We start from the raw sequence: 26,250 nt of genomic DNA, 5'->3' as shown, positions 1-26,250 counted from the left end.
TTTGCAATAACTTATGTAGAATAATCCAATTTTGATATTTTGTTATCATCTCTTTGAAATTGTGAAGTTTTCACAAAACTTTGTCTTCTTGATCTTCAAAAATATAATGAACTTCACTATCTAAAAGTGACGGTGCTTAAGAGCATTGTTAAAACTTGCTATATTGGAATAGAAAAGCAACTAGCCTCCTACCTTTTTCTTTAGTGAAGTCTTTGAATTGATTTTAATGATTTTGAACAAATTCAAAAATGTATCAAACAAAAAGCAAATAGCTATTTCTATCCTTATAATCTTAGATGATGTTATAGTTAAATGATTTCTATACTTAAATGTGCTCTATAGATATTGTATATCTAAATGAATTCGGACTGCCTTTTTATACAATATATTAAATGAAACAATTTGAATATTTTATATTTAAATTGACAAACAACATCTAATTAAAATTAAGTCTATTTAAACAACCACCCTGATCTAGATTCATGATAAAAGTAAGTTTAAGGATCAAGTGTCGGCACATTGTCGAGAAGTTCCAGTTTCAAACACCAGTCTCTAGGTTTCGCAACTTCTCAGGAAGCCTCTGCAATTAATTGTCTTCTGCACATATCATTGCTTAAACGTAACTTCGATTTGTTATTTGGAATGAAGGATAGGGGATTTTTTAATGGCGGGCAAACACAGAAAGGGCATGCTCATCTTGTGCCGAAAGCAAATGATTTTAAGCAATCTCAGAAACACAAACATCTGGGTGGAAAGGGCCTATCCTTGCCCGCGTTTGCCAATGCCAAGTCCAAGACGGCCTACAATCCAGCTGAATTGAGTACGTGACCTAACTTCTGCATTCCTTATTTTCTATAATTAAAAGAAAAACGGTGAGTTGTAATTTTCTGCACTCGAGAGCAAGGTTTGCTACATTAATTCCACACTTTGCTTCAGAACATAGAAAAATCGTTTATTGACCGCTTGATGTGAGTTTTAGGGCAACAAAACTAGAGTGAGAGCTTAACTAAAAATTGAATTAGTGTAATCCCAGTGGTAGAAACTAGAGAGCGGATGTTGGTAGTCTGTTGGTTTGGGTTTTTGATATAGGGTTTAGGGCTTATGCTAGTCTTTTTGATTTTTAAATATGTTTATTGCGTGTATGTGTACGTAACTATGACTTTTGCTTGGCGGTGACCTAAAAGTTAGATTTACCTTTGAGGCCTATTGACAAGACTGTATTTTTGCGACTTCGGCTAGGAGGTAGAAATGAAAATGGTAAATAATTTTAAACAATACAAAGTGAAAATGTACATTTGTTCGCAAGGGAGAAGACCCAGTAGTTGAGCACCCTAACTTTGTACTAATCAAAATCTTACGTGGCAATTTCAAAATCATTTTCTTTTTTTCGGCAGCAGCTTAATTTGCAAGTCCCCTTCTTATAACTAAGGTTTCAGGTCCACATCGTCAAATATGATGCCAGATTAGCATGCTTTTGGTTGATGTATCCAAAATGGCCCCTAGAAAAGTTAGGCCAATATTTGTGCGTTAAATTGTGTTTCAATGGTATGTTGATGTGGCATCACACGATTTGCTGCTTTTTAGATCTAAGGATGTATTCCCATTCAATTATCAGTATTCATGATCAACACTAACTTTAAAATCACAACTAGTAGTGCTATAATATTAAAAAATATTGGACTTTAAACCAACAAATGCTGTAACAGCTATTGGAACATGCTCAACTATTGGATTCCCTTCTCCAAAGAGGGTCTTGTTTGCTAATCTAAGACTAAAAGGTTTGGTGAGTGCATTTATTTTGAGATTACATTCATATGACTGTCTATGCATTTAAAAAATGTTGTCCATTGTATAAAATCTAAAATCTAAAGGATCTAGTAGTCGCCCAGCTCCTAAACAGTACATCAGATTTACGAAATTTTATAGGTTTATTCGTATGTGAGTTAAGAGCTTAAAACTATTGTTTCAGCTTCTGGGTATTTATGATGATTGTGGGACGAGTTGTTAAGTGCTCAAAGGTCCAAAAGTGGTCATTTGAAGGTGTCGCTTGATACGTATTCATAAATGCCCCAATAACCATGCACAACCACCACCTAAAAAACTTACACAACTACTCTAATACATATGAATGTTTCAACCAATGCCTATGTACAAATGCCCCAACAACTGTGCTATGGTCACCAAAAAGTTGCACAACTTTCCTAATTAAATATTCAATGGTTAACTCCACATGCACAAGTGGGTAACTTTCAGTACATGTGAAATATTTTAGTGGGCTTTTTCATGTGTTAGTTATTTGTAGAGATAGTAATTGGGGAATTAGGTGTGCAAGAGGTGAACAGTTATTGGTACATGGACAGATACTGGGTCCTTTCCCCATCCTAGGACTACTATAGTTATTATTTTTCTGATAATTAGTTTGGGAAAATTAATTTTAGAAGTAACAACTCACTTTACAAAGTATTATTATTCATCTTCTTCAGCTTAAAATCACACCTTTTTCTAAAGGTATAATTTCTCTTGTTCAAATAAGCTTCCATCTTCTTTAATCAAGTATAACACATTTGGTCTGTTTATAGGATTTAGGTCTCTTATTTATAGATGCATAATAAATGTTATGGAGTTCCAATAAACGGTAGTCTAGTCTAGATGTTGAAAATGAAGTCAGAAGTAACAACTCACTTTACAAAGTATTATTATTCATCTTCCTCATCTTAAAATCACGCTATTTTCTAAAGGTATAATTTCTCTTGTTCAAATAAGCTTCCATCTTCTTTAATCAAGTATAACACATTTGGTCTGTTTATAGGATTTAGCTCTCTTTTTTGTAGATGCATAATAAATGTTATGGAGTTCCAATAAAGGGTAGTCTAGTCTAGATGTTGAAAATGAAGTTAGAAGTAACAACTCACTTTACAAAGTATTATTATTCATCTTCCTCATCTTAAAATCACGCCATTTTCTAAAGGTATAATTTCTCTTGTTCAAATAAGCTTCCATCTTCTTTAATCAAGTATAACACATTTGGTCTGTTTATAGGATTTAGGTCTCTTATTTGTAGATGCATAATAGATGTTTTGGAGTTCCAATAAAGGGTAGTCTAGTCTAGATGTCGAAAATGAAGTCATTTCACTAAAATATAACATTTTCATTCTTCTGAATTGTCATTGAATAATTTTATGTGATGTATGGTGGCTCCATAGCATGTTTTTTGTGAATAATAAAAGCCATCAGAAACCACTAACTATGTTAGGATAATTGTAAGTGGAAAATATGTTATGAATTCATAGCTTTTTTTTTCTGTGAATAATAGAAAAAAGCCTTTAAAAGCCCACTAATATGGTAGGATATTTCTAAGTGGAAATTGTAGTCCTCATAAGCATTCTTTCGTGGTGATTTGAAATATGAGCTTCTTATCATTTTCTATTGATGCACTTAAGCCTTTGGGCCTCTTGTTGTACTTGTTTAATATGCACATTCATTATGAAAGCAGGGATGTCAACTATTAGCTGAATTATCACGTCAATTCTAATGCTTTATAATATGACTCTATAATGAACATTATGAATATCCTACATATAAAATTTTAAGATTTTCTATGTTTAAAATATTTTCCTATTTTTTATCGCTATTCCCAATGATTCCCTAACAAAAGGCCTCTCATGGGTAGATAACTATGACCCGATAACTACATGTGGACGAGGCTAGTCTCTTCCCAAGATAGCCATTATGGCATCGAGGGCCTCCGGTTCTGCAAAATTGAATATTTTACTTTAATGATAGTCTGTTATCTTACCCTCGAAAGGTCATCTGTCATTCCTTTGCTTCTAAACAAATGGCGGAATCCATCTTTAGTTGCCATCGTTTTGGTCTCATGGGTAGATAAAGTGTTGAGAACATGATTATACTGAGATGTGGGGGTGAATTAATATAACAAACTTTAACTTTTTCAACTTACTATTATAAGCATATAATTTTATTTCAAAACATATTCTTTGCTTATCAACATTCACATGAGATCTAACTATCATGAACACAAATAGAACCAAGATATGTATGTGGAAATCCTTAGGGAAGAAAACCATGGCAAAATAGCTTCCTTATATACAATAAACTCTTTTACAAATTCATAGGTATCAATCCACTAGAGGGACCAACCCCTCATTCTGTTTGTGAGACACTTTCATGGATGATCCTGTTCTTCTCAACTTGTTCCTTAAATATGCTATCATTTGACCATAAACCTGTTATAAACTGATCATTAAATTTGCTACAAGAACTAATTGCAGTCTTCTCAAAAAGCTTCTTACAAATCTGTCATACACCTTCTCAAGTTCTGCTTATATTTCTTCTTAAATTCTGCTCATATATTCATCGTTTAAATCTGTCATAGATCAGATTACTCACTCAACAAGTCTGTCATGAACACTTTACAATGGTTCTACAACAAGGTTCTTCACTTAATCTACAATGTCTCTCCTTATCATTGACTTCTGGTGCATATATATTATATTCCGAAAAGTCACGTATCACCACACACCCCTCTTTTATATATATATATATATATATATATATATATATATATATATATATATATATATATAGATATATATATTCATAAACAATATGAAAAGAGAGAACTTTTCAGACAAAGCCGACTTTTAAAAAAGTTGTAACTCTTTTTAAATGAAAATTATAGGTATTTGTTTCACTAATCATACACACACCTTTTGACTTTCTTTTCTGAATAACAAGTTATCATTATTTCCCACGTATTTAGCACCCTCTTTCCGATTCATGTAAACACTTCTTAATATAAGTCGTGCCTATATTTAATCGCTGCAAGTCTTTAAGTGCTTCTTCTTCTTAAACAAGATTTTAGTCTTCTTAACAAAGTATGGTTTCTGTCCAAATCACTTCATTTTGTAAACCACTTGAGGGGCAAGAAGCCGGTTGTTCAATGATGAAGTCACAGTTTATGACTTGCACCTTCTCTTCAACAATACATTGTCATGTTACTATGTTCAATACTGATCACTGCATATTGGGATCGCCACTATTCCTTGTTGAAGACAAACTTGTCAATAGTGAAGTTGTTGATGATGCTTGAGTAGTCAAACTGTTGGTCTTAAAGGATATATTACGTCATTAATAATAATTGCCTAACTCCCATCTTTGTATTAATTCCATTTCTTAATGAAAATGAAACAATATGAAACTAGCCTCAAAAACACCAGTGATGGAGTCAATGATGAGACAGTGCAATCAGCCTGTGAGGTACCAATAGTCATGTTCTTGATGAAACCTCTATGCTTGGGGACATCGATAACAGTACTATAGTATTTTGTGGCCTCAAACTTCCAAAAAGCAATATCGATGGTAGTATCATGTTCCTTGTTTATCATTAATATATCTAAGTTACCGGTTCGGGTTCGGGAGTGGGTTTGGAGATGCGAACCCAGTTTGTGGGTTCGGGCATTTTTTTTTTTGCCTTTTGGGTTTGTGGGTTGGGTTTGTTCGTACACGTGTGTGTATGTGTATATATATTATATGCAAAAAATTAAAGAAATATACAAAATTACAAATCTAAATACATTTAATAGTATGCTACTTCATCATTGATCAATGCCAAATGCCAATTGATAGTTCAGAATTTCAAACAAAAATTAGTTTTTTAATATTAAAGTCACCTTTTGGCAGTGTTCCACAGAAACGCATTTCCCCCCACCAAGCCCAAGTCCCCTGTCCCCGAAACCCGTCCCCAAAACTTTTTCCCTTTGTCCCCCCCGTACCCGAAGCCTGTCCTCGCGTCCCTAACGGCCGTGGAACACTGCCTTTTGGTGACTTTGACTGGCCCAACCCGTGGTTTTGCCTGGGTCCACGCCTGGGTTCGCCCGGGTTCGGCCAGGGTTCACCATTTTGGTTGTGGGTTCGTCCTGGGTTCGCCTTGACGAAGCCAGGATGAACCCACAGGCAAAATGACAAACCCTGGCCAGACCCAGGGCGAACCCAGCGTGGACCCGGTTCGTGTTTGGGGCCCAAAATACGCGAACATGGTAACTTGGTAATATATACATCATATACACCAGCTATTATGAGTTTGATGTTTACCTATTTATGTTCCTTTTGTATAAGATCTCTAGCTTTGTTTAAACACTTTGCAAGAATAGTCAAATGATTTCGTATCTTGTTTGCTTCAAGTTCATGGCTGCCTTGATCAAATACAATCGCTGTCACAAAACAAATCTCTTCTCTTGCATGGAGAGCAGCTACCTTGGTTGAGATCCAGGGCGAACCCAGCGCAGACCCGGTTCGCGTTTGGGGCCCAAAATACGCGAACGTGGTAACTTAGTAATATATACATCATATACACCAGCTATTATGAGTTTGATGTTTACTTATTTATGTTCCTTTTGTATAAGATCTCTAGCTTTGTTTAAACACTTTGCAAGAATAGTCAAATGATTTCGTATCTTGTTTGCTTCAAGTTCATGGCTGCCTTGATCAAATACAATCGCTGTCACAAAACAAATCTCTTCTCTTGCATGGAGATCAGCTACCTTGGTTGACTAGCTTTATGATTCACACCTCTATCACTAACAATCTGCTACCTTTCATTCTTTATGTCATCAAGAGATCTGTGTTTGTCTTTAATAAACAAAGCACTGACTTAATTTTTTATCTTATTCACTTTGAGGAATTTCATTGGTTGACTTGTGCAAAGCCTCATCATGTAAATAGATATTCTTCATTATTCATAGATTCTTCTTGATTGGCATATGAATAAGACTATCTTAATTGTTTCCTTCTTCACAAATCTTGATAATGTAATATATTCTTTCTTCACTCTTTAGACATCAATGACAACAAGTTCAACTCACCTTTGACATAAATGACAAATTCCAATAGAAAGAAGCCCACCTAATCCAATTGAAAGGTTAATGCTCCCTTGACATAGTCTTAAATGCCGCAATCATCTTGCATCCTATCCATCCCTCCCATAGTACTTGGGAATGGATCCAAATCGACCAAGGCTAAATCTCCAAGTTCTAGCCTTGGTCGATTTGCAATCATTTTGATTGCCCACTTCCCCATTTCCTTCCCCATTTCCTTCTCGGTAAATGTGGGAAACTTTCAAATCTTCCATGCCTTCTATGCATTCCCAAATTTGTGGAATGAATTTCTTGAGCTTCCACTTTGGAGTATCTGGTCAACGAATGGCATTGATTGTATGTAGTGAATCCTCTTCCAAGTGAAACTGTATCCTAGGCATCCACACATTGTTACTCCAATCAAGGCCGCTTGCGATTCTGCTTCATTGTTTATTCCATCTAGTAGTTTCACTGTCTCAATTGCAACATATTTTCAAACTGATCTTTGAGGATGCATCCAACCCTTGATGGTCCTGAATTACCTTGAGAAACTCCGTCGAAACACACTTTTACCCGGAGTTTAGACCACATTTAGTCTCAAATTGTTAGAGGGATTAACCCCACTTGCCCCATAAATTGGGGAAGTTAATTTTTAACTTAAAACTATTGCTTCAAATTTTTTTATAAATTCAATTTTTAAAACATAATTAATTCATTTGTTTTAGCTATGTTGTTGGGTTTTTTCAAAATTGAACCCATTTATTTGATCAAATGGGTTGTCATATTGGAGGGGGGCATAGTATGCACTTAATATAGTTATGGATTGACCTTTTTGCTTCAGGTACCATGTGGGTACATCTCAAATGTGTCCATAAGGTATAGTAAATGGTAGCGCTCAACCTTGGCCATATCCAATATAATCCACAAGCAAAATTTTTAAGTTAAAATCATTTATAAACTATCAAAGTCACATTAAATTAAGAATTTTTCAACCATAAAACGTGATTGAAAACCTAAAATACCTCATCATGTTGTTGTAAAGTTTGTGGCCTTTTGTGACAATGCTTGTGCTTATTGCACCTTTTTATTCAAAACCATTTTTTAAATCAAAATTGTTTTATAAACTATTAGAGTCACATTGATTAAAGGCATTTATCAACCCTTAAGCATGATTAAAAACCTAAAATACCTTATCAATTTTGATGTAAAGTTGTGTGCTTATGTGACAATGCATGTGCTTATAGCCTTGTAGCCAACTTTTGTATTCATTGTAAATGTTGGTGATTAAATCATTTGTCCTTGGGGATGCACCCCCGTTGGTTTTTCATTGCTCTCCGAAATTAAAACATCTTATGGGGATAGAATGCCCCTCTACAATATCTTTTTCTTTGAAACAAGGATGTCCCCTTTGCTAGGGGAATTCTCCTCTATTTGAGAACATCTAGATGTCTTGGGGATGCCTAGATGTTCCCCACATCCTCAAAAAAATTGACTAACAAAGATAAAATTACAACTGGTTTACTTACAATCTTTAGAGCACACAATTTGCAAAGTTACAGTTGTTAGGACATGCTATCTCAATAGAGCTATAACAATTCGGGTACAATGGGAGTGTTAGAAACATAGTTGATATTGCACCAAAAGGTCGACCTGTTAGTGCTTGATACAACCTTGAGATTTAATGAATCCACGGGAGGCAATTAAGCCATGTTGCAAACCCGAGCACTGTGTCGCACATTGCAAGGAGACCAAGGGCACACACCTTGCAACAATCCACCCAAGTGCAACTGAGGGGTTTGAACCCATGACCTAGGCTCTAATACCACATGTTAGAAACATTGTTGCTGTTGCACCAAAAGATCAACCTGTTAATGCTTGATACAACTGTGAGATTTAATGAATCCACGGGAGGCAGTTAAGCCATGTTGCAAACCCAAGCACTACGCTGCACGACACAAGGAGACCAAGTGCAAGCGAGGGGTTTGAACCCGTGACCTAGGCTCTAATACCACATGTTAGAAACATTGTTGCTGTTGCACCAAAAGATCAACCTGTTAATGCTCGATACAACTGTGAGATTTAATGAATCCATGGGAGGCAGTTAAGCCATGTTGCAAACCCAAGCACTACGCTGCACGACACAAGGAGACCAAGGGTGCACACCATGCAATAGGGAGAGAGGGCATTTTTCATTAAGTTCAATTGCGTTTTGGATTTAATCTTCAATCAAATATATTGTATGGCATTGTTTACACGCATTGGAAGCTCTAAGGAATGTACCTTGTGCTCCTTATATTGAGTTTGCATCTTTTTTGTTTGGAAATTTGTGCAACTCTAGTGAATGCTGAGGGATTTCCTTGACATTCACTAAAATTGCACAAGTTTGAAATTTATAATATTAATATTAAAATTTATTTTGATATATAATAATGTATTATAAATATTAATATTAGTACTAATATTTATATTAATATATAACTCAAGATTTTAAATATTTGATCTAGGGCACATGAAGGGGGTGGAATGTCTTTGATGTAGCTCAACCTTTCAGCTATGCTTTCATGTTGTCTAATGTTGTTGGGTCTTTCGTCTTGCATGATGATATTGATGACGTTGTTCATTGGCAACATGATCACCTAGATCCATGGTCAAGCAAGCCCAAGTTCCTCAAAAATTTCTAGGAGTTCAAATCTATTATTGATGTTTCCTCTTGGTAAGTTTCCTTTTTTGACAATTTGATGGCCTTTCTCCATTATAGGTTTTCACAATCATGAAGTGTTCGGGTCTAATCCATTTGCATGTGCTAGGCTTTTCTTTATGCTTTAGGTTTAGTGACAAATTTGTTTGGTAATGATTGGGAGGTAGCCATAATCCTATGGGGGCAATCTCTTGCTTAGTGCCCACTTGCACACAAACTTGACAATGAAAGGGAAGGGTTTCACAATCAATATTTTTAGTTGATTGCATGTTACCTAATCTAATCTCTAGAGGGTTAGGCATAAGCTTATTGAGATCAATTTCAACACAAATAGGAGCATAAGTTTGTACCTTTTTTCCTTTGTGAAATTAGAGGAAGTTGTAATCGATGGGTTTCCCTAGGATTGCAACAATTGAATGAAGATTGTTAGGTTTCTACAGCTCAATGGGTAGCCAAAGGAGATGAAACTAGTCAAGTATTCTAGAAGTGAGTTCTTCCAAATAATCAAGACCCACATGCCAAGGTTTGATGAATAAACTTGCTTCATTGGAGAAAAAAGGGCCTCCTTTGACAACCGTGTTTTGATAGGCCATTTTGAAAAAACTATTACAAAAAAGTCACCATTGGCAGCAAGAATAATCTCCATGTGCCCCATGAGCTTAAATTTCCAAGAAAGACAACGAGACTTTAATTCCCATAAACTTGCGAATCAAAGCATGTTTAACTAGTAGAACACATCGTTCCCAATTAGGTTGGGATTGATGACAAGAATGGGCTGATCCACACTCTTCTACAAGCAACCATTACGTCTTGGTCATATTTCCAATTTGTAGTTGGAGTTGAATTCATTCATTGCATGTAGCAGAAAATGGACAACATCTTTATGTCCAAAGGGTGAGGCATTATAAGCTTGGAGATCTTTGATGGGGAAGGGAAGAGGACCTAGAGGGCTGCCTCCAAAGGCAGCCATATGTGCCAAAAAGCACAAATGGTGGCAGAAATACACAACAATAAAACCCTATGACTGTTTACCTTCAAAGTCATCCCTATGAATTGGGCTTTTCTCCTCGGTTCATGAGTTCAAGCTCTTGCGTTCATCCTCCTCTCAAACCTTTAGTCATGGACGCACATGCAAAGCCGTTTATAATATATTCTCATTAAATAATTAATTATTTACATATATTTATCTTTTTTAATAGTATTTAAATTTTTATTTTTTTTTGTTAGTTCTTATTATATATCTAGTTGTATCCATATTATATATATCCAACCATATTCATTAAGGACTTCGAAAAATAGCAATCCAAGTCCATGTCCATACAACCGTGGTTATTTACCAACCCTTATTTTACCTCAATATTTTACTAGTGCAATTGATTGTACTCCACTTCTGTTGACCTACTTTGGTTATTTCTTGACATTATTTTTATCTATCTTTAAAACTTTTGTTAACCAGAAGAGTATGGATATGATGCTTTGTGTAAGATGTAGAAGATATTTTGAAGTGTCACTTTTTGCCTAATAAAATTGGCCTTTAATGAAGGGTCAATATCCTCCAATATTAGCAATCTTCGCTTTGCATGGCATTGATGAACAAGGATAAGTCCCTCTTTACAATAATGCCCTTGAGATGCTACTGACTGCTAGCTTGAGGGTAGAAATTAAAGCTTCCCTTTGGCAATGTCAGCGCAGCAAATTCCTAGCACAAATTAAAATACTCCTTGCATTGATGCTTCTTGCTACTTAAAATCCCTCCTCTATAGGTATGATGTTGCCAGTGCTAGCTTCATTAAAGCTTAACCTGACATATTCTATAGGTGGTCGGGGCCACTTTTACAGGGGCTCTTCTATATATAGTTTTCATTAGGGGAATAAAAGCCCTAAAACTCATAATATAAAACAATGACTTGTGATGTTTCATCTTTATCGTTGATCTGTGGTCGGTAGTAAAATGTAGAAGGGTAAGTAAAGGATAAAAAGAATGGACAATGGAGCCATTACTGACCAAATTCTTTGACAACATTTAGGCAAGATAATGCACAATTTTATTTCATCCATATCATTTTAGAGTCCTCATAAATTTGCAATTCAAGCACATATATGCTACAATACAGGTTTCTTTGTCAATCCTGGATCAGACTCAGCCAGATTTTGATTGTGGTCTGGATTTGGCTTGGATTTGGACAGGGTCTGGCCCTTAGCTTGACCATTCAATCCATTCATGTGTGAGATCCACCTGGGCTGAATGGCCAGGCTTGAGGCTCCCCGGGCAATCTTAGGGAGGATCTAGGTAAACCCAAGGAGGACCCATGGGAATTCAAAAGAAAAAAATGTATTATTAAAATAAGTAGATTTAAAATACTGGCCCTAAAGTAGATATAATCCACTGTAAACCTGTAGTTTAGAGTATTTGGAGCACGATCAAGAGTGGTGCAATTGCTACCATTTGCTATTGTTGGGAGCCGTCATCTCCAGGCACCTGCTCTGGTTTTAAAAATTTAAAAATAAAAATTGTTTTGAGCTTCCGTTGGATGGAAAAGGAGTGTTATTTTCCTGAGTTTTTTTTGATTAAATCTCAAGTATTATTTTCTATTTATACTTTTGATTTGCCAAGTCAGTCCTAATTTTGAGTAATGCTACTATAGCATAAGCTATTCTAATCTACCTTTAACGTTTATGATTTGACAAGTGACATTGCATTCTCAATTATTAGTTCTGTTCTCAATTATGTATTCAATTCTGTACATTTTCCACAAATTATTTTATATGGATGTGGCAATAACTAGCCATCCTGAACCGGGGGCAAAAAACTGGTGAACTGCCTAACATGAATTTGAATTGGCAACATAGCATATTTATATATCCTATGTTCCTCGAGGATGAGTCCTCACAAATTCTTTTATACGTCAGAGACACTTGAGGACGCCTCAGAAACATCCCCCTGCCATCCTCGACCAAAACGATCTGGCCCTAACGTTTCAGAACTGTGGGGATTTTTTGGGGATGGCTGGCCATCGCCAAGACAGTTGGGAACATCATAGATGTTCTCCTAACCATCCCGGTACAGCCAGCCCTCTCGGGCAATTACACTCAATTTTTTAAATGGGCGTAAAACATACTTAAAAATATTTAATTGTTCATTTGTGGGTTTCCACATGACTCTCAGGACTAAATGTGAGATTTTGGTTTGCAAACAACAAATTTTCAAGCTCCTTTATGGTTAATGACGGTTAATGACTGTCACGTGTTGATAGGGTTGAAAGCTACGTTACCTGGGGACTTGTCCCCGAGCTAAAATCCCCTGTCCCGGTATATTGGGGACATTTCGGGGACTTGGGGACGGCCAAGGGACGTCCCCCCATTGTCCCCAAAATTGCTAAATCTATGGGAAACGTCCTGGAAACTTGGGGACGGCATGATTTTCAAAGGGGATGTCCCCCAGTCCCCAATATGGTTGGGGACGTCTGTGACGTCCCCTAACCATCCTGTGGATGGCTAGCCATGCCCCTTTTCCCAGCACATTTAAAAAAATAGAAAAGACTCAAATGCTCAAAAAAAACATTTTTTAATTTTATTATAGGTCTATAAAACTGGATTTTCACTAATATGACGGGTAAACATTTCTGAATCACTTTTAAAAGCACTTAGAAATAATGAGCACTAGCCTGGTGATAAATTTCACAAACACTTAAAGCTTGGTAGTGCATAAAAAAGTGGTTGCAGGTCCACAATATTGGACTTTTCACTGATATGAAAGGTAAACAGGTCTGAATCATAGCCAAAAGCACTCAGAAATATGAGTAACAGCTTGGTAATGAATTTCACACACCCAAAACTTTGCAGTGCATAAAGAAGCGGTTGTAGGTCATAATAGTAATGCAAGACTATCAAAATATCCTCTAATCAGAAAGAAACAATGAACTTTATGCAAACTAGTGCTGGCATATTAACAATGAATTTTGAATTATGAATGCATATTGAGTTTTGACAATGAATTTTGAATTATGAATGCATATTGAGTATTGACAATGAATTTTGAACACAAATGTGGTATGTTAAGGTTCTATAATGTCCATATACCTGCTTTATCCATGTTTTCATATGAATATAATGTATATATACATGCTTTATCTATTTTTCATATGAACATTTAGAATTTTCCCTATTATTGTATAGCCGTCCCCTTTGGCACCCCCCTGCCGTCCCTGATATTGGCAAAAAAAATTGCTGTCCCGGAAACTCATTCTGCCATCCAATGCCGTCCCGTCCTGGAAACTAAGGGTAACATAGGTTGAAAGCAGTTTTAAACCATTTTAGTTGGTAAAATAGCAGGGGTTTCAATATAAAATCAGGCAAAACAATACCGAGGATTTCAAGCTCCATTTGTACCTTTCAATGTGGTGTTTCAATTCCAAGATAGTGAGTTTGTATCTCTGAAAACAACAGTTTTAAGTTGTTTTTGCAGTCAGAAAATTGCAGGTTTGCAACATATGATGGCAAAGGTTTAGTCTAGTTGAAGCAGTCTCCTTTCCAATCTCAATACAAAGCTGGGAACAACTTGTAATCTGTCAACCATTGTCTCATTGCTTGCACAAGTTCTTTTCAAGTTTAGGGTGGTAGTTTTCTATGTTTTTTATTTTTTCATTTTTTAGTTGGAACTTACAGTCTTTGGGCATTTCGTTGTAAATGTTATGTATCAAGGATCTATTATGTACATGATGAATATTTAAAATTTCCCTATATTTTTAAAATTCTCCTATTTATTAATAGTTGTTCCCTTTGACGTACCTTGCCACCCCTAAAATGGCGTCCAAAAACTCCATCCCCAAAACATGCCCCCTTCCCCTACTATCCCCATTCTGGAAACTTGGTGGAACATAGCATATATCATATTGCCTTAAATATTACTTTTTAAACATTAATTATTAATGCTTTCGTTCCTCCAAATATCATCAAAATTAGCGTTATACATCACAGTGCATACTTATAGGTAGTGACAATGATCTAACTTTAGAGGAATAATTTACTTTTCTTTTGAAACTAATCTCAAGAATTACTGGCATTTCAGCTTTAGAAAACCTTTTGTTCCCTTGTCACCATCATTGTGCATGATGATTGTATTGTAATAAGAGTATAAGATGACAATTTAGATTTTTTTTTAAATATTTTTAATCTTGTTCTCCTGACCTTCTCTGATAGGTAAATGACAGTGCATTAAATTTGTGTGTTTGGTGCTGAAAATTTTCAGAGAAGCAAAGAGAGTACTACAAAAATGCAAAAAATGTGAAGAAGTATAGGAAGCTACTGAAACATTTAGGGGAAGGGGGCCATAGTAATCAGGATCAGATAGATACAAGTGCTTGTGAGGTACAATATCTCTCTCCTTGTTTGAGCAGTTTTATTTTCATTCATATTGGTGAATGCTGTAATTTTTAGCCCTTCAACTTTTGTTTACTTTATTATAGAGTTGTACACTTATCCTTTGATAGGACAGTTATATATGCTATTTAGAAGTGAATTGGTAAGTGCAAAGTTGAACATCAAATGGCAAGAGCTTTATTGTTCTATGCAAAGCTAGTTGCTATTCACAACTTATTCAGGTACAAAATGGTCTACTTGGTAATGTTCTTGAGGCAAATTTGTAGTATAAATGTTAAAACTATGAACACTTATTGGCAGCCTCAAAATACGAACAAGGAAAACAATATTATAAATTTATAACTACAAAATAGAACAATTGAAATCTTAAAAAATATCTGGACTTTTTTGCAAAGAAAGTAGAAGTGTTATTTGTTTTTTATTTTAAATTATTATTAAAATAAATGTTGTAACTTAATTGTATGTTCAAGACTATTGTACTTCAATTTTCTCTTTTCGTATCTTGTCTGTCTATTCCATCAAATAGTAGGCAGCTTTTTCCAAGTCCAACATAATGCCAAGCCACAATATGGGGGGAGAATCGATGGTACTTCAAATGACATTCACAAAAGTTCAATCAATTGCTGAACTGTTGTTTTGGATTAATATGACGTGCTTGAAAAATGTGATGTCCTGGGAAGATAAAACATACATGACTAGTTTGGGAAACAGCCTGTATTCGGTTACTATGTTAAGATTTATGAATCTCCTTTAAGGCTCTGCATAAGAAAAAATTAGGTATTTAAATTGTAATTAACACAATGTCAATAATCTTTACAATTTACAAATCTTTCGAGGGAATGACTAGAGTAAGCAGTACCTCTGGTTTCCTCTGATTCTGTAGCCTTTTCACTTTTTGAGGATTCAGATAGTGAGCATACTTTTAGAATGAGTTGGGGTTGCTTGTGGTTCTTCTAATCTACCTACATCATCGATGTCATTGATGATGATGATGTTGGCATTGATAAAAACCCATCTGTTGTTGATTGCATTATTTTAAATTTTAATATTAAATGAGATTCAAGTTTTTAAAAATTGATATTGAATTAGTATACTGTCTCAAAATTGTATCATAACATTTATGTTTGGCAAACTGGTAATGTATTTGTATGCTGTATTTAAATTTGTAATATGTATGGTAGTTTTGTTTAGCAAATGCATGATATGTGCTTTTCTGAATTTAATTCCTGTTTTTATGCTGCAAATATGTATATATTTATGATTTTTTATTTTTTATATGTTTATGTTTTTTTATTGATGTACCCAGAACATATCCAGTTCCCCTGCCCAAATTTTTTTTTTTGATTAAGGAACAAACAGGTTTTGAAGGGACCTGAAACCCTTTTTACAAAACACTGCTTAGAATGATAGGCATATTAAAGGCAGCAGCCAAAAGACAGCAAAAAACCAGCAAAAAACCAAAAGCCAAACACCAGACAGCAAACTAAAGAAAACCTAATTCAAGTTCTTGAGTGCCTGCCCAAATTTTGTTGTACCAGCAAACTTTACCAACATACTAATGGATGAATTGGATGAAGCTTTAGTTGCAAAAATTATTAGTTTACAACTCCATTTAGGATTGTGCTACTCAAGGATAAGGCACTTTATCTATTATTGTGCTGCCCAAGGATAAGGAATCTACATGTGTAATGTTCCAGGAACTGAGACTATGTGTATGCAAAGTCACCTGGCTCAACGTCTAAGAATTTATTACGAGTATTGCAGTAATGTTTTAAGTTAGAAGTTTGAAAACCATTTGATTTGGTGGGGCTGAGTTGTGGAATTTGAATGCATTATTGATAATTCTAAAGAAGACCTAGTCTGCATCAAGTAAACAAAGAGGAAAATAAAAGGGGAGATTGCCTTTTTCTCAAGGTGGTGAATGTGAAGGAGTGAATTTGATTTGTATGGATTTCTTAAGCAAATAGGTTGGTCCCTATCTTAAAAGTATTTAAACTTCAATTTAGATGTTTTGCAAATATTGAAAACCATGGATGTGGTTTATTAAAATCTCAACTTGTCAGCACGGTAAGTACTAAACACTTTGCAACAATGTTTCACCAAGTCTTTCTCAGATAATTCATCTTTGGTTGGGCATTCATTGGAGTAAGTTATTTGTTTTGCCAAGACCTGAGCATTCAGAACGAAGAAGCCAAGGAAATTCATGATGCTTTAATTGAGTGTTTCATTGTGTTTTTTTCTACACTATATCTATACATGCTTATTTGTTATTGATAATCTAGTTATTTATTCCTATTTGTCCTCGATATAAGTAACCATATTTAACCATAATTAAAAAGAAAAGTGGCTCGCTGTTTGGTTTTAGGCTTAGCAATTGTTTACCTCAGTGTGGGAGAACTGGTCTAGTGATTTAATTTTGCCCTTAAATTTCCATTTCAACTGTCTTGCAAGATCATTTGTAAAGTTATGAATGTGTTGAAAACAAGCTTGAGTGTTTGCAGAAGGCTATGTAGTTTTTGTGTTCCCAATATTGGTTATTTGTAGGAGAGAATCATCTGTAATGCCTTGAGCTGTCTAAGCTTTGGCTGAAGTCAGTGAAAAGCGTTACAGTGAGCCATAGGATCTTAAGGTTTCAAAAAATCACTGAAAATACAGTGCTTACAATATGGTTCCTTTGTAAAGTCACAGTTTGAATTCTTCTAGGTGAATTATCAAACTATTGCTTGGTGTGGATCTATGTTTGACTAAGTTTTTGAAATTAGGGGTAAAAGTGGGTTTTTGAAAGGGTCCAATTCCCTTTACAAATGGGAGTTAATAGCTCAGCATGTATTGATCCCAGAATTTACAAGAAATAGGTTTTCACTTTTCACAAGAAGAGGCAGCAGCCAAAAATAGCACAGAAACAGCAGACAGTGAAGAAGGTTAGCCAGAGGACATAAACTTCAGACTTTTTATTAAATTCCATTTGAACCCTGAGGAAGCCCAAGTGTTCCTATATTACCTCGCTGTCCACATAGATAATATCCTTTTCAGATTCAATTTGTTTTGGATTGGGTTTTATTTCTCCCTTGCAGCCATCTGATTTTACCTCTTGAGAATAAAATCATGTAGCATAGCATAATGATGTTAGCAGCAAAGTTCTTGATTATGGTTCTGCTGATTTGCAGAAAATCCTTTAGGGAAGATAATAATTTCTCATTCATTCATTCCATCTGCTTCATTTTCTTCTTGAGGTCTGTGATGTCAGCAAGTGTGAGCTTGGATTTTTTAATGTTTTCAGATTCCTTCTCAGAAAATTTGATGTGTCAATTCTAGGTTCCTCTCCTTTGATCTGTTTGTGAAGGGTGGAGATTCTTTCTTTCAGTCTTTCATTTTCATTTTTGAACAATCTCAAGATGCTGTGGTGTAGGTCAAAATTGGTCTCCAGCTTTCTGATTTTACCCTCCAAGTCTTGACATTCACTACATGCATCTTATCCTTTTTATCCTGGATGATGTCTGTAATGTCCCTTTTGCAATTTTCGCTAAGATCACAATTGCAACAGATTAGGGTTAGTGTTATATCTTACCAAGTAAGTATCTCTTTAATGGTGCAATTCTGGAATTGAATCTTGCAATCACAACATGAATACATATGCAAATATACACATATATATGTTTTATTATTAGGGTAAGGCGATTACATCTTATTCATAGATTACCAATAATGCAAGCATATTAGGGGTTGGGAGAACAAACATGATAGATCCGCCTGAACCCATTTCTACACCAAGCCCAAGAGTGGATGTCTACCATAGTCCTCTACCACAGCCCTCTTGCTTGGCAGCTTGTATCTGCTTTCTCCGTCAATGTCTCATCCCCCTAAAGGCACTTGTCATCTTGTGGAATTGGGTGGGGCGTATAAGTGAGTTTCTTGGCTCTCTATGTAAGTGCCCTTTGGTCCTAGGAGCCATTATGGTCAACTCTAGAACAGCTTACTTAGCCTTGTATACCCCTTTTGCTTACACCCCAGGCCCTTCCTACAGGGTGGGTTGCAGTCAATCAAGCACATCTCATATATACTTAAACATTCTTTATTATGCATAAATAACATGTATACATATATAAGACAATGATTGGCAGAAATATCAAGAATACCACTGAATATGTATCTGATAATAATAATCTGAAATGAATTGAGTTCTGCTGTGATGAATTGGACTAGTTTCCCTTGTGGCTGCTGCTCCCTATCTTATGGGACAATGCTTCTTCTTTGCTGTATGATCTGCTTGATGAATTTGTCTTGCTTCCAATGGCCCGATCTGCTGGATTGATTTGATTGGTGTTGATGATTTGTTGGATCCTGATGATTGATTATTATCCCTCCTCTACCATCCGTCTTCCTTTTTTATACCTTTCTCCATTGCTGAAGGGACGTGTTGTTTGAGGTGGACCTTTCTCTCGAAAGGCGGTGTCTCCTCTTTAAAACTTAATTGCTGCTTCATTTGCCTTAACAAACCTTTAAGTGATTAAGCCAATCTTTTATGAATCATACATGCTCTCCCTTAACACATGGTGATTACTTTGTTCTTAAGATGGTTCTGTCCTTTAAGCACTTGCTGAACCAAACACATGCGATATCTTTCTATCCTTCCGTTATTCAGGTTGCCTCAGTGAAACAAGACGTGTATTCCCTACAGGGGGCATGACAATGTCTTGTTCAGGGTCCTCTAAAGTAGCATTATCTGGTTCAGTTTCAGTGGAGGCAGCCCCAGGGTGCACCTCATCTGCCAGGGGCTTACCTTTAAATTTTGTAACATTGACATTTAGGGTGGAGTGGTCCAGAGGAGTAGGGCTAGAGGGTTCGGTGCAGGAAGCAGGATGGCCAACAGAAGTGGCGTATTCTGAAGTAGTTGTGATTGTCTTGCCATGTTTGCCAAACACTTCATCGATTCATATTTTGCCAGTGAGAACAAATTAATACCTAAAGGTTGTGCTTGTATATATTTCATTGTTCATATCTCCTGTTACAGGATCCAAAGAAGAATGTGCTGAAAACTGTATTTGATACACTTACCATGAATCCCGCTACAATATCTCAAAGAATATCATGAGCTGTAAATAAGTAACCATCTTTTTAAATGCAAGTTACCTAAGGTTACCCTTAACTCAGAAAAAAGGTTGGCCGAGATAGCAACTTTTGCTGTGTTTACTGGGATAAGAAATTCTGGAGCAGCTGTGATTGTGTTAACTAACCATATGAAATTCTGAAATAGTAGTGATTGTCTTTGCTGTCTTTGCTGTGCTTGCCAAACACTTCATTGATTCATAGTTTGCCAGTGACAACAGAATAATACCTAGAGGTTGTGCTTGTATTTGATACACTGTCCATATCTGCTGTGTTACAATTTCTTAAAAAAACTTTGCTGTAAATTGCATATGATACAATATCTCAAAGAATACTATGTGTTCTAAATAATTAAGGATCTTTTTTGGGCTCAAGTTACCTAGGGTTGTACTGTACTTAGAAAAAAATAGTTGACTGAGATGCTTTCTCCCAGTTGGTGTGTTTGCTAAGAAAAACTGGGAAAAGAAAAATATGACATGAATTTTAAAAGCAGATTAAAGCATCTACTTTTCTGCCTCACGGAAAATCTCCAGGCTCCAGCTACAAGCATATTCCAATTGCGAGATAAAGCTAATATCTGGTAATGATGAACACATGTTTATCTGTTTTCAGAATCTATAGTTTGCTATGTATTATGATTGGATGAATATTTTAGTTAAAATGGTCTCTTCAATAATTTTACATTTTTTGATACATTATGCTGTACCATGAATAACCTCATTTGTACCCAGGCAAGCCAATTTGTAAGATCTACAAACGTTGGAAAGATGGCTCCGCAATAGTCTCTGTGTAGCTAATTCAAAATGCTTAATCCATTTTTATAAAGCTATTCTTAATTGTGCAAGTAAGCCTTACATTTTGTTTATTTCTATTGCAGTTGAATCAAGAAACTGAATCAGAGCAAAAACAGAAAAGCATCGAGCATCATTCTGACCTGGACAATGTGAACAATAATAGACAAGCTCTTTCAAGTGTCAATCAAAAAGTTAAGAAGGCCAAGAATGACTATTATCAGAAGAATAAGGGCAAAAACTATTATAATCACAAGGAAAAGGGTAAAAATAATTATTCTGACAAGAGCAAGAACACACTCCAGAAATTAAGGGAAGACTATGAGATGCAGAAGCAAGAGGAAGAAGTGTTGAGAAAGGAAAGAGAAGCTGCTATTGCTCTAAAGCGTGAAGCTCAAGAAAAAGCTGAATCCAAACGAAGAGACTTGAAAATGAAAATGTGCAAGAAGACAAGGTCTGGTCAACCTATTATGAAATTCAGAATGGATCATCTCTTGGATAGAATTCAAAATTCTAACTAGTAGATTGACATTGCTCCAAATCTTTTCTGGAGAGATATAGAAACACTAACGGGGTGGCTATCTTTGTTTGCCGCTTAAGGTGTTTAAAGGCAATTGTTTGTAACTTACTCTATTCAATGAGAGCTGCTTTTTTTTCATTGATATCAGTTTGACATTTTATTTCATACATGACACTATGCCTGACCAGGCTTGTAGAATCAGAGGGGTTCTATGTAAAGTACAAAATATTGTAATGTAGCTACTTAAGAAGTACAATTATGCAAACAGTTGCAAGTTTTCATTGATAAGATTTGTTAGAATTTAACAAGAAGTATGCCAATAATATTTTATTTTCAAAATGACAAGCTGTGCACAATCCTTGAGTGGCAGTTTACAATTAGAACAGTAGAGATTAAAGACTTGATGACTGGGAATGCCATACTCAAATTGAATAGGTAATGATAAAACTAAAATTCCAAACTAGACTAAAGATTCCCTGCTATATCAAATGCTATCAAGGGTGCAGGATATATTTAAACGAGCCTCACATGTAAGCAGCTTAGCAAAGCCGGCCTTGTTAAGCTTCCTGTCCAAACAATCATAATCAATGATTCCATTCCATTCTATTGTAACCAAATATTTTATTCGGGCAGGTTGTTTACCCATTTGTTTTCTTCTCTGCTAATGCAGTATAGTAATTCAAATCATTATTATTATAAATTCTGTTTGAGAGGGCTATGTTGGGGTGAACACACAGCAAATGTCCATCAATCATCTTTCATTTGTTCCAAATGCATCTTGTAAATGTTCAATAAGTATAAATTCTAATATGTTTTTTTTCAATAGTGATCATGTAAGCCTGATTTTTAGATATTAATCTCAAGGGTGGACATACGATTATAAGGTGAAGTCTACTACAAATCAATGATAAGTAGAGAAATGAAATGAGCACAAACAGATTGAGGTGGGCTTACAAATTAGGACTCGTCTACACCAAGGGATTTCCCTATCACAAGAAGATCTGAGTGACAGGGACTGGTTCTATTGGATGCATGTTTTTCTTTGTTAGTCTCTCCGAGTAGGTCCTTTTGTACTAGCTTTATTGCTTTTTACTATATTTTAGTTGCGAAATGAGGATAATTCCCCAAGTCAGTATATTGTAAACAACTTTCAACGGATAAACTCCTTGTAATTAAAGGTTAACATTTTAACTGTTTTAAGGAGCAACTTAATGTCGTGTACATAGTAGTGATAATTTTTTTTGCTGTTTTAGATAGCAATTTTAGGTTGAAATAGTGAGAATTTCCCAAGTCATTATTTCCTGAATAGCCTTCAACCAGCAAAATGCTATTTAATAAGTTGGAAACCCCGCTTTTATGCTTTTGGGAGCAACAAAATATAGTGGGTGGAAGTGACAATTTTCTTGATGATTTAGAAAGCTCATTTAGTTCAAGTCAACATTCAGCCCACTATTAATTACGTGGTTAAGGTAAGTTTGACTTGCAAGTTAAAATCGATACTAAAGAAAAATAGTTTGATTAACAGGCGTTTGAATTCTGAGTGGAATACTCAAGAAAACCATGTGTTCTAATATAATATATATTCTTATTGCCCAGGTTTACCTTTTTTTTTTTTTTTAATTGTAGATATTAAGCAATTGTAAGTGGCAAGTCGATTTTGAGTATAATTGAGGATACATGTGAGGTGAATATCTAGGTTGGTAGAATTGAGGATGGTACCTAGGTTGGTAGAATTGAGGATGGTATACAATGGGACAAGGATAATGCGATAATTTGCACATTCAGACAAACTCAAATTTAGCATTGACAACAATTCTATTCACCATGGTCACAAATGAGGTGAATATGAGAGTTTATATAATCGAGAATGGTATATAATAGTAAAGGATAATGAATGAATTTGCATATTCACACGTTTATTAAAATTGATATCTATTGCAGCTCTGGCTACACTCATGAGAGTGGAGGATAATATTTGATGGAATGAGAATAATGTGATAATTTGCATGCCCACATGCATGTATGAGGTGGTGAATATCTAGGTTAATAGAATTGCTGATGGGTCAAAGATGATGCAATAATTTACACGTTTATAGAAAAGTTGAAGTCGATATTGATTGCAACATTAGTCATGGCACACGAGCTGAAAGACTATGTTGGTAGATTTGAGGATAATATATAATGGTGGTAGATTTGAGGATAATATATAATGGATTGAGGATGACATGGTATTTAACATGTTCACGAACATACTCAAAGTTGATATGGATTGAAGTATATCATTATGAACAAATGAGGTGATTCTCTAGGTTGGTAGAGGTAAGGATAGTATTTAATGACGGGTCAAGGATGATGTACTATTTTGATGTTAATGTTGATACTTCAGTTATTGATGACAACTTTGTTCATTATGTACACAAAGTAGAGTGCTTATAGTATGTGATGGCTCAAGAATAATGTAGTAATTTGCATATTCATAGGCATATCCTGTTAATATTGATTGCAACTTTATTAACTATGGACACACGTGAGGTTAATATCTAGGTTTATAGAATTTAGGATAGTACATGATGGGTCAAGAAAAAGCAACAATTTACATGTTTGGGCATAATCAATTCGATATACACTATAACAATGTCCATGTACATACACATGATTTGATTATCTAGATTGGTAAAGGATGGTCGTGAAGGGTCAAGGGTAACTGCATAATTTAAATATTCATGTTATTTATAAAATTTTTGACTTGATCTTTGTGAGGAAGAATGTAAAAGGAGATATTGAAGTAACAATAGGTGTTCGAAGTTATGTTATAATTTACAAATCTTAAGACTGAAAAAATGTCTAAGTGATTAGACAAACACTCTCTAGGCAATCATAGGCTTCTTTACAAGTCAATATTTCAATTTGTTTTAAACATTGGATTTATAATCTATTTAGTTCTATGGTAATAAATTCCTTATTGTGATCCTTGAATTTTGGAGTAAAGTTACATTCAAATCAGTTAGTAATGCTTTAGGCATGTATTTATGAGTATTGAGTAATGTCGTGAGTAGATTTGTTTTTCTCTATTAAAATAAGTAAATAGTTTTAAAAACATAACAATAAATCTTTTTGGATTGATGAACTATGGTCTAGAGAATCACTCTCATAAAATAAACAAATTTTGCATGTTAAGGGGTGCAAAACAACAAAAAAACGAAGGTAATCCTCCTTGAATCCTTCAATGAAAAATGAAATAGCATTATGAGCATATTGAGATTATTTTGGTGTAAAATCAAAGTCTCACGTTTTTTTTGCCAAAGTCAGCATATCGTGGAGAGGAGTTTTCTTTTTCCTTACCACAATAGTCTAATCTTGAGAAGTGTCAAAAGCATGGGCTTATGTTTTGATGTAGCATCTTTTATAGATAGACCATTTTTTCCATTTCGTTCATCTTGAATAATTATATTGTCATCCTTGATATTAACATCACACGACCGTAGTGATCCATCACTTGAAATTAGATAAACTATAGTAGGATTCACTAGATGCAAAGGTGAATGAGACTCCAACACCATTGAAGAGGAGGGTTCCAATAAATTCTTCATAAGATTAGAAGTCAATCAATTCCTTGGAACAAATCCCAAAGAAGACTATGATTTCTCGAAAGGAGCATCATCAATATAATGCTATAGAAGAGTAACTTGCCTCCAAGAAACCTGACAATCAAAATTAAGCATGTCCTTGGGATGATTAATAGTAGTGTGCCTAGTCTTATAACATCATTGACAAAAAAGGGCAATCCTTAATAATCTAAAGATTGAGACTACCCGCGATCAATAATCTTAAAGGCAATTCAATGGTTGGATCTTTCAAGTTCTTTAAATCAACAAGAATGTGAGAAAATATTGTATTAGTAAAATCAATGATGTCTAAATCAATTGCCAAAATGTTTCCTACTGAATTGCTAATGACTTAAGCAAAAGTCAAACATAAATTAAAGTAGAAGATTGTGCACCTGAACCAAAATAGATATAATCCTGAACAATTAGGTACAAGTATGGACAGTAGGATATTATGATTTAACTATGAGAAAAATCTATCTTGAAATAATATTTTTTATCGAAGAAATATCTATAATAATAAATCTCTTTTTTTTAATCTAAAAATTAAAAATTGAAATTACATTCAAATTCATTAGTAATGTTTGAAGCCTACACTTATACATATTAAATAATGTTGTGAATACATTCAACTAAATCTCCACTAAAATAAACCTAAATTAAAAGTTAACATTTCAAATGTATATTTAAATATAATATAAATTATAAGTTCATTTGATAGAAAACAATAATAATACAATATTCAAGATTTAAATAAGCAAAAATGTAAGTAACATAAGAGATGGCTAGGTTGATTTTTTTTTGTATTAAAGATAAGGTATAAACATATATAGAGATATACAAACAAAGTCAAGGGTCAAATTAGTTTTGCCTCAAAATGAACCAAAAAATAATAAAGTGGCTGCCTCACAAGGCCTCGGCCTGATCAACCCAAACTCTATAACATGACTTATTGTAAAATAGATACAACTTCAAACATAGATAATGTTGATATATACAAACTACATGTGTTGATATATTACTTTATCATCTGGTTCAGTAGGCTGTACCCCTTTATGATTACAATTTGCACTCTTGCCTTCATTGTACTCTTTAATAAATTCTTCTAGTCCTCTCACAAATGGTTTGTAGTCATCTCTAGTGTATGCCCAATTATGCTCAAATGGAATCTCTGCAGTGTTGACTTTGTTGGCATCATCTCCCATGAAATTCTCAAATTTGAATATGGAAATTCTCAACATAATGGTTATCTACGAAGCAAGATTAGAATTGATGATTC

General features: G+C 34.8%; 1 protein-coding gene across 1 annotated transcript; it reads left to right on the top strand.

Annotated features, from left to right (window-relative positions):
* The first annotated feature begins 482 nt into the window (after positions 1-482).
* On the top strand, positions 483-21,654 carry LOC131042838 (rRNA-processing protein FYV7). The gene is made up of 3 exons (XM_057976162.2): positions 483-820; positions 14,819-14,937; positions 20,933-21,654. The coding sequence occupies exons 1-3, from the start codon at positions 643-645 to the stop codon at positions 21,365-21,367; spliced, it is 732 nt and encodes a 243-aa protein (XP_057832145.2). The 5' UTR covers positions 483-642; the 3' UTR covers positions 21,368-21,654.
* The last annotated feature ends 4,596 nt before the right edge of the window (positions 21,655-26,250 follow it).

This window comes from Cryptomeria japonica, chromosome 9 (genome assembly GCF_030272615.1).
Source record: "Cryptomeria japonica chromosome 9, Sugi_1.0, whole genome shotgun sequence".
Lineage (NCBI taxonomy): Eukaryota > Viridiplantae > Streptophyta > Pinopsida > Cupressales > Cupressaceae > Cryptomeria > Cryptomeria japonica.
The sequence above is the reverse complement of the archived record's forward strand: the minus strand, read 5'-3'. Positions and strand labels throughout refer to the sequence as shown.

Bases quoted from the DNA above. Each gene is read 5' to 3' on its own strand.
- LOC131042838 (XM_057976162.2), top strand. From the start codon at position 643: ATGAAGGATAGGGGATTTTTTAATGGCGGGCAAACACAGAAAGGGCAT. The intron at 821-14,818 runs GTACGTGACCTA...GAAAATTTTCAG, and splicing joins CTACAATCCAGCTGAATTGA to AGAAGCAAAGAGAGTACTAC. The intron at 14,938-20,932 runs GTACAATATCTC...TTTCTATTGCAG, and splicing joins TAGATACAAGTGCTTGTGAG to TTGAATCAAGAAACTGAATC.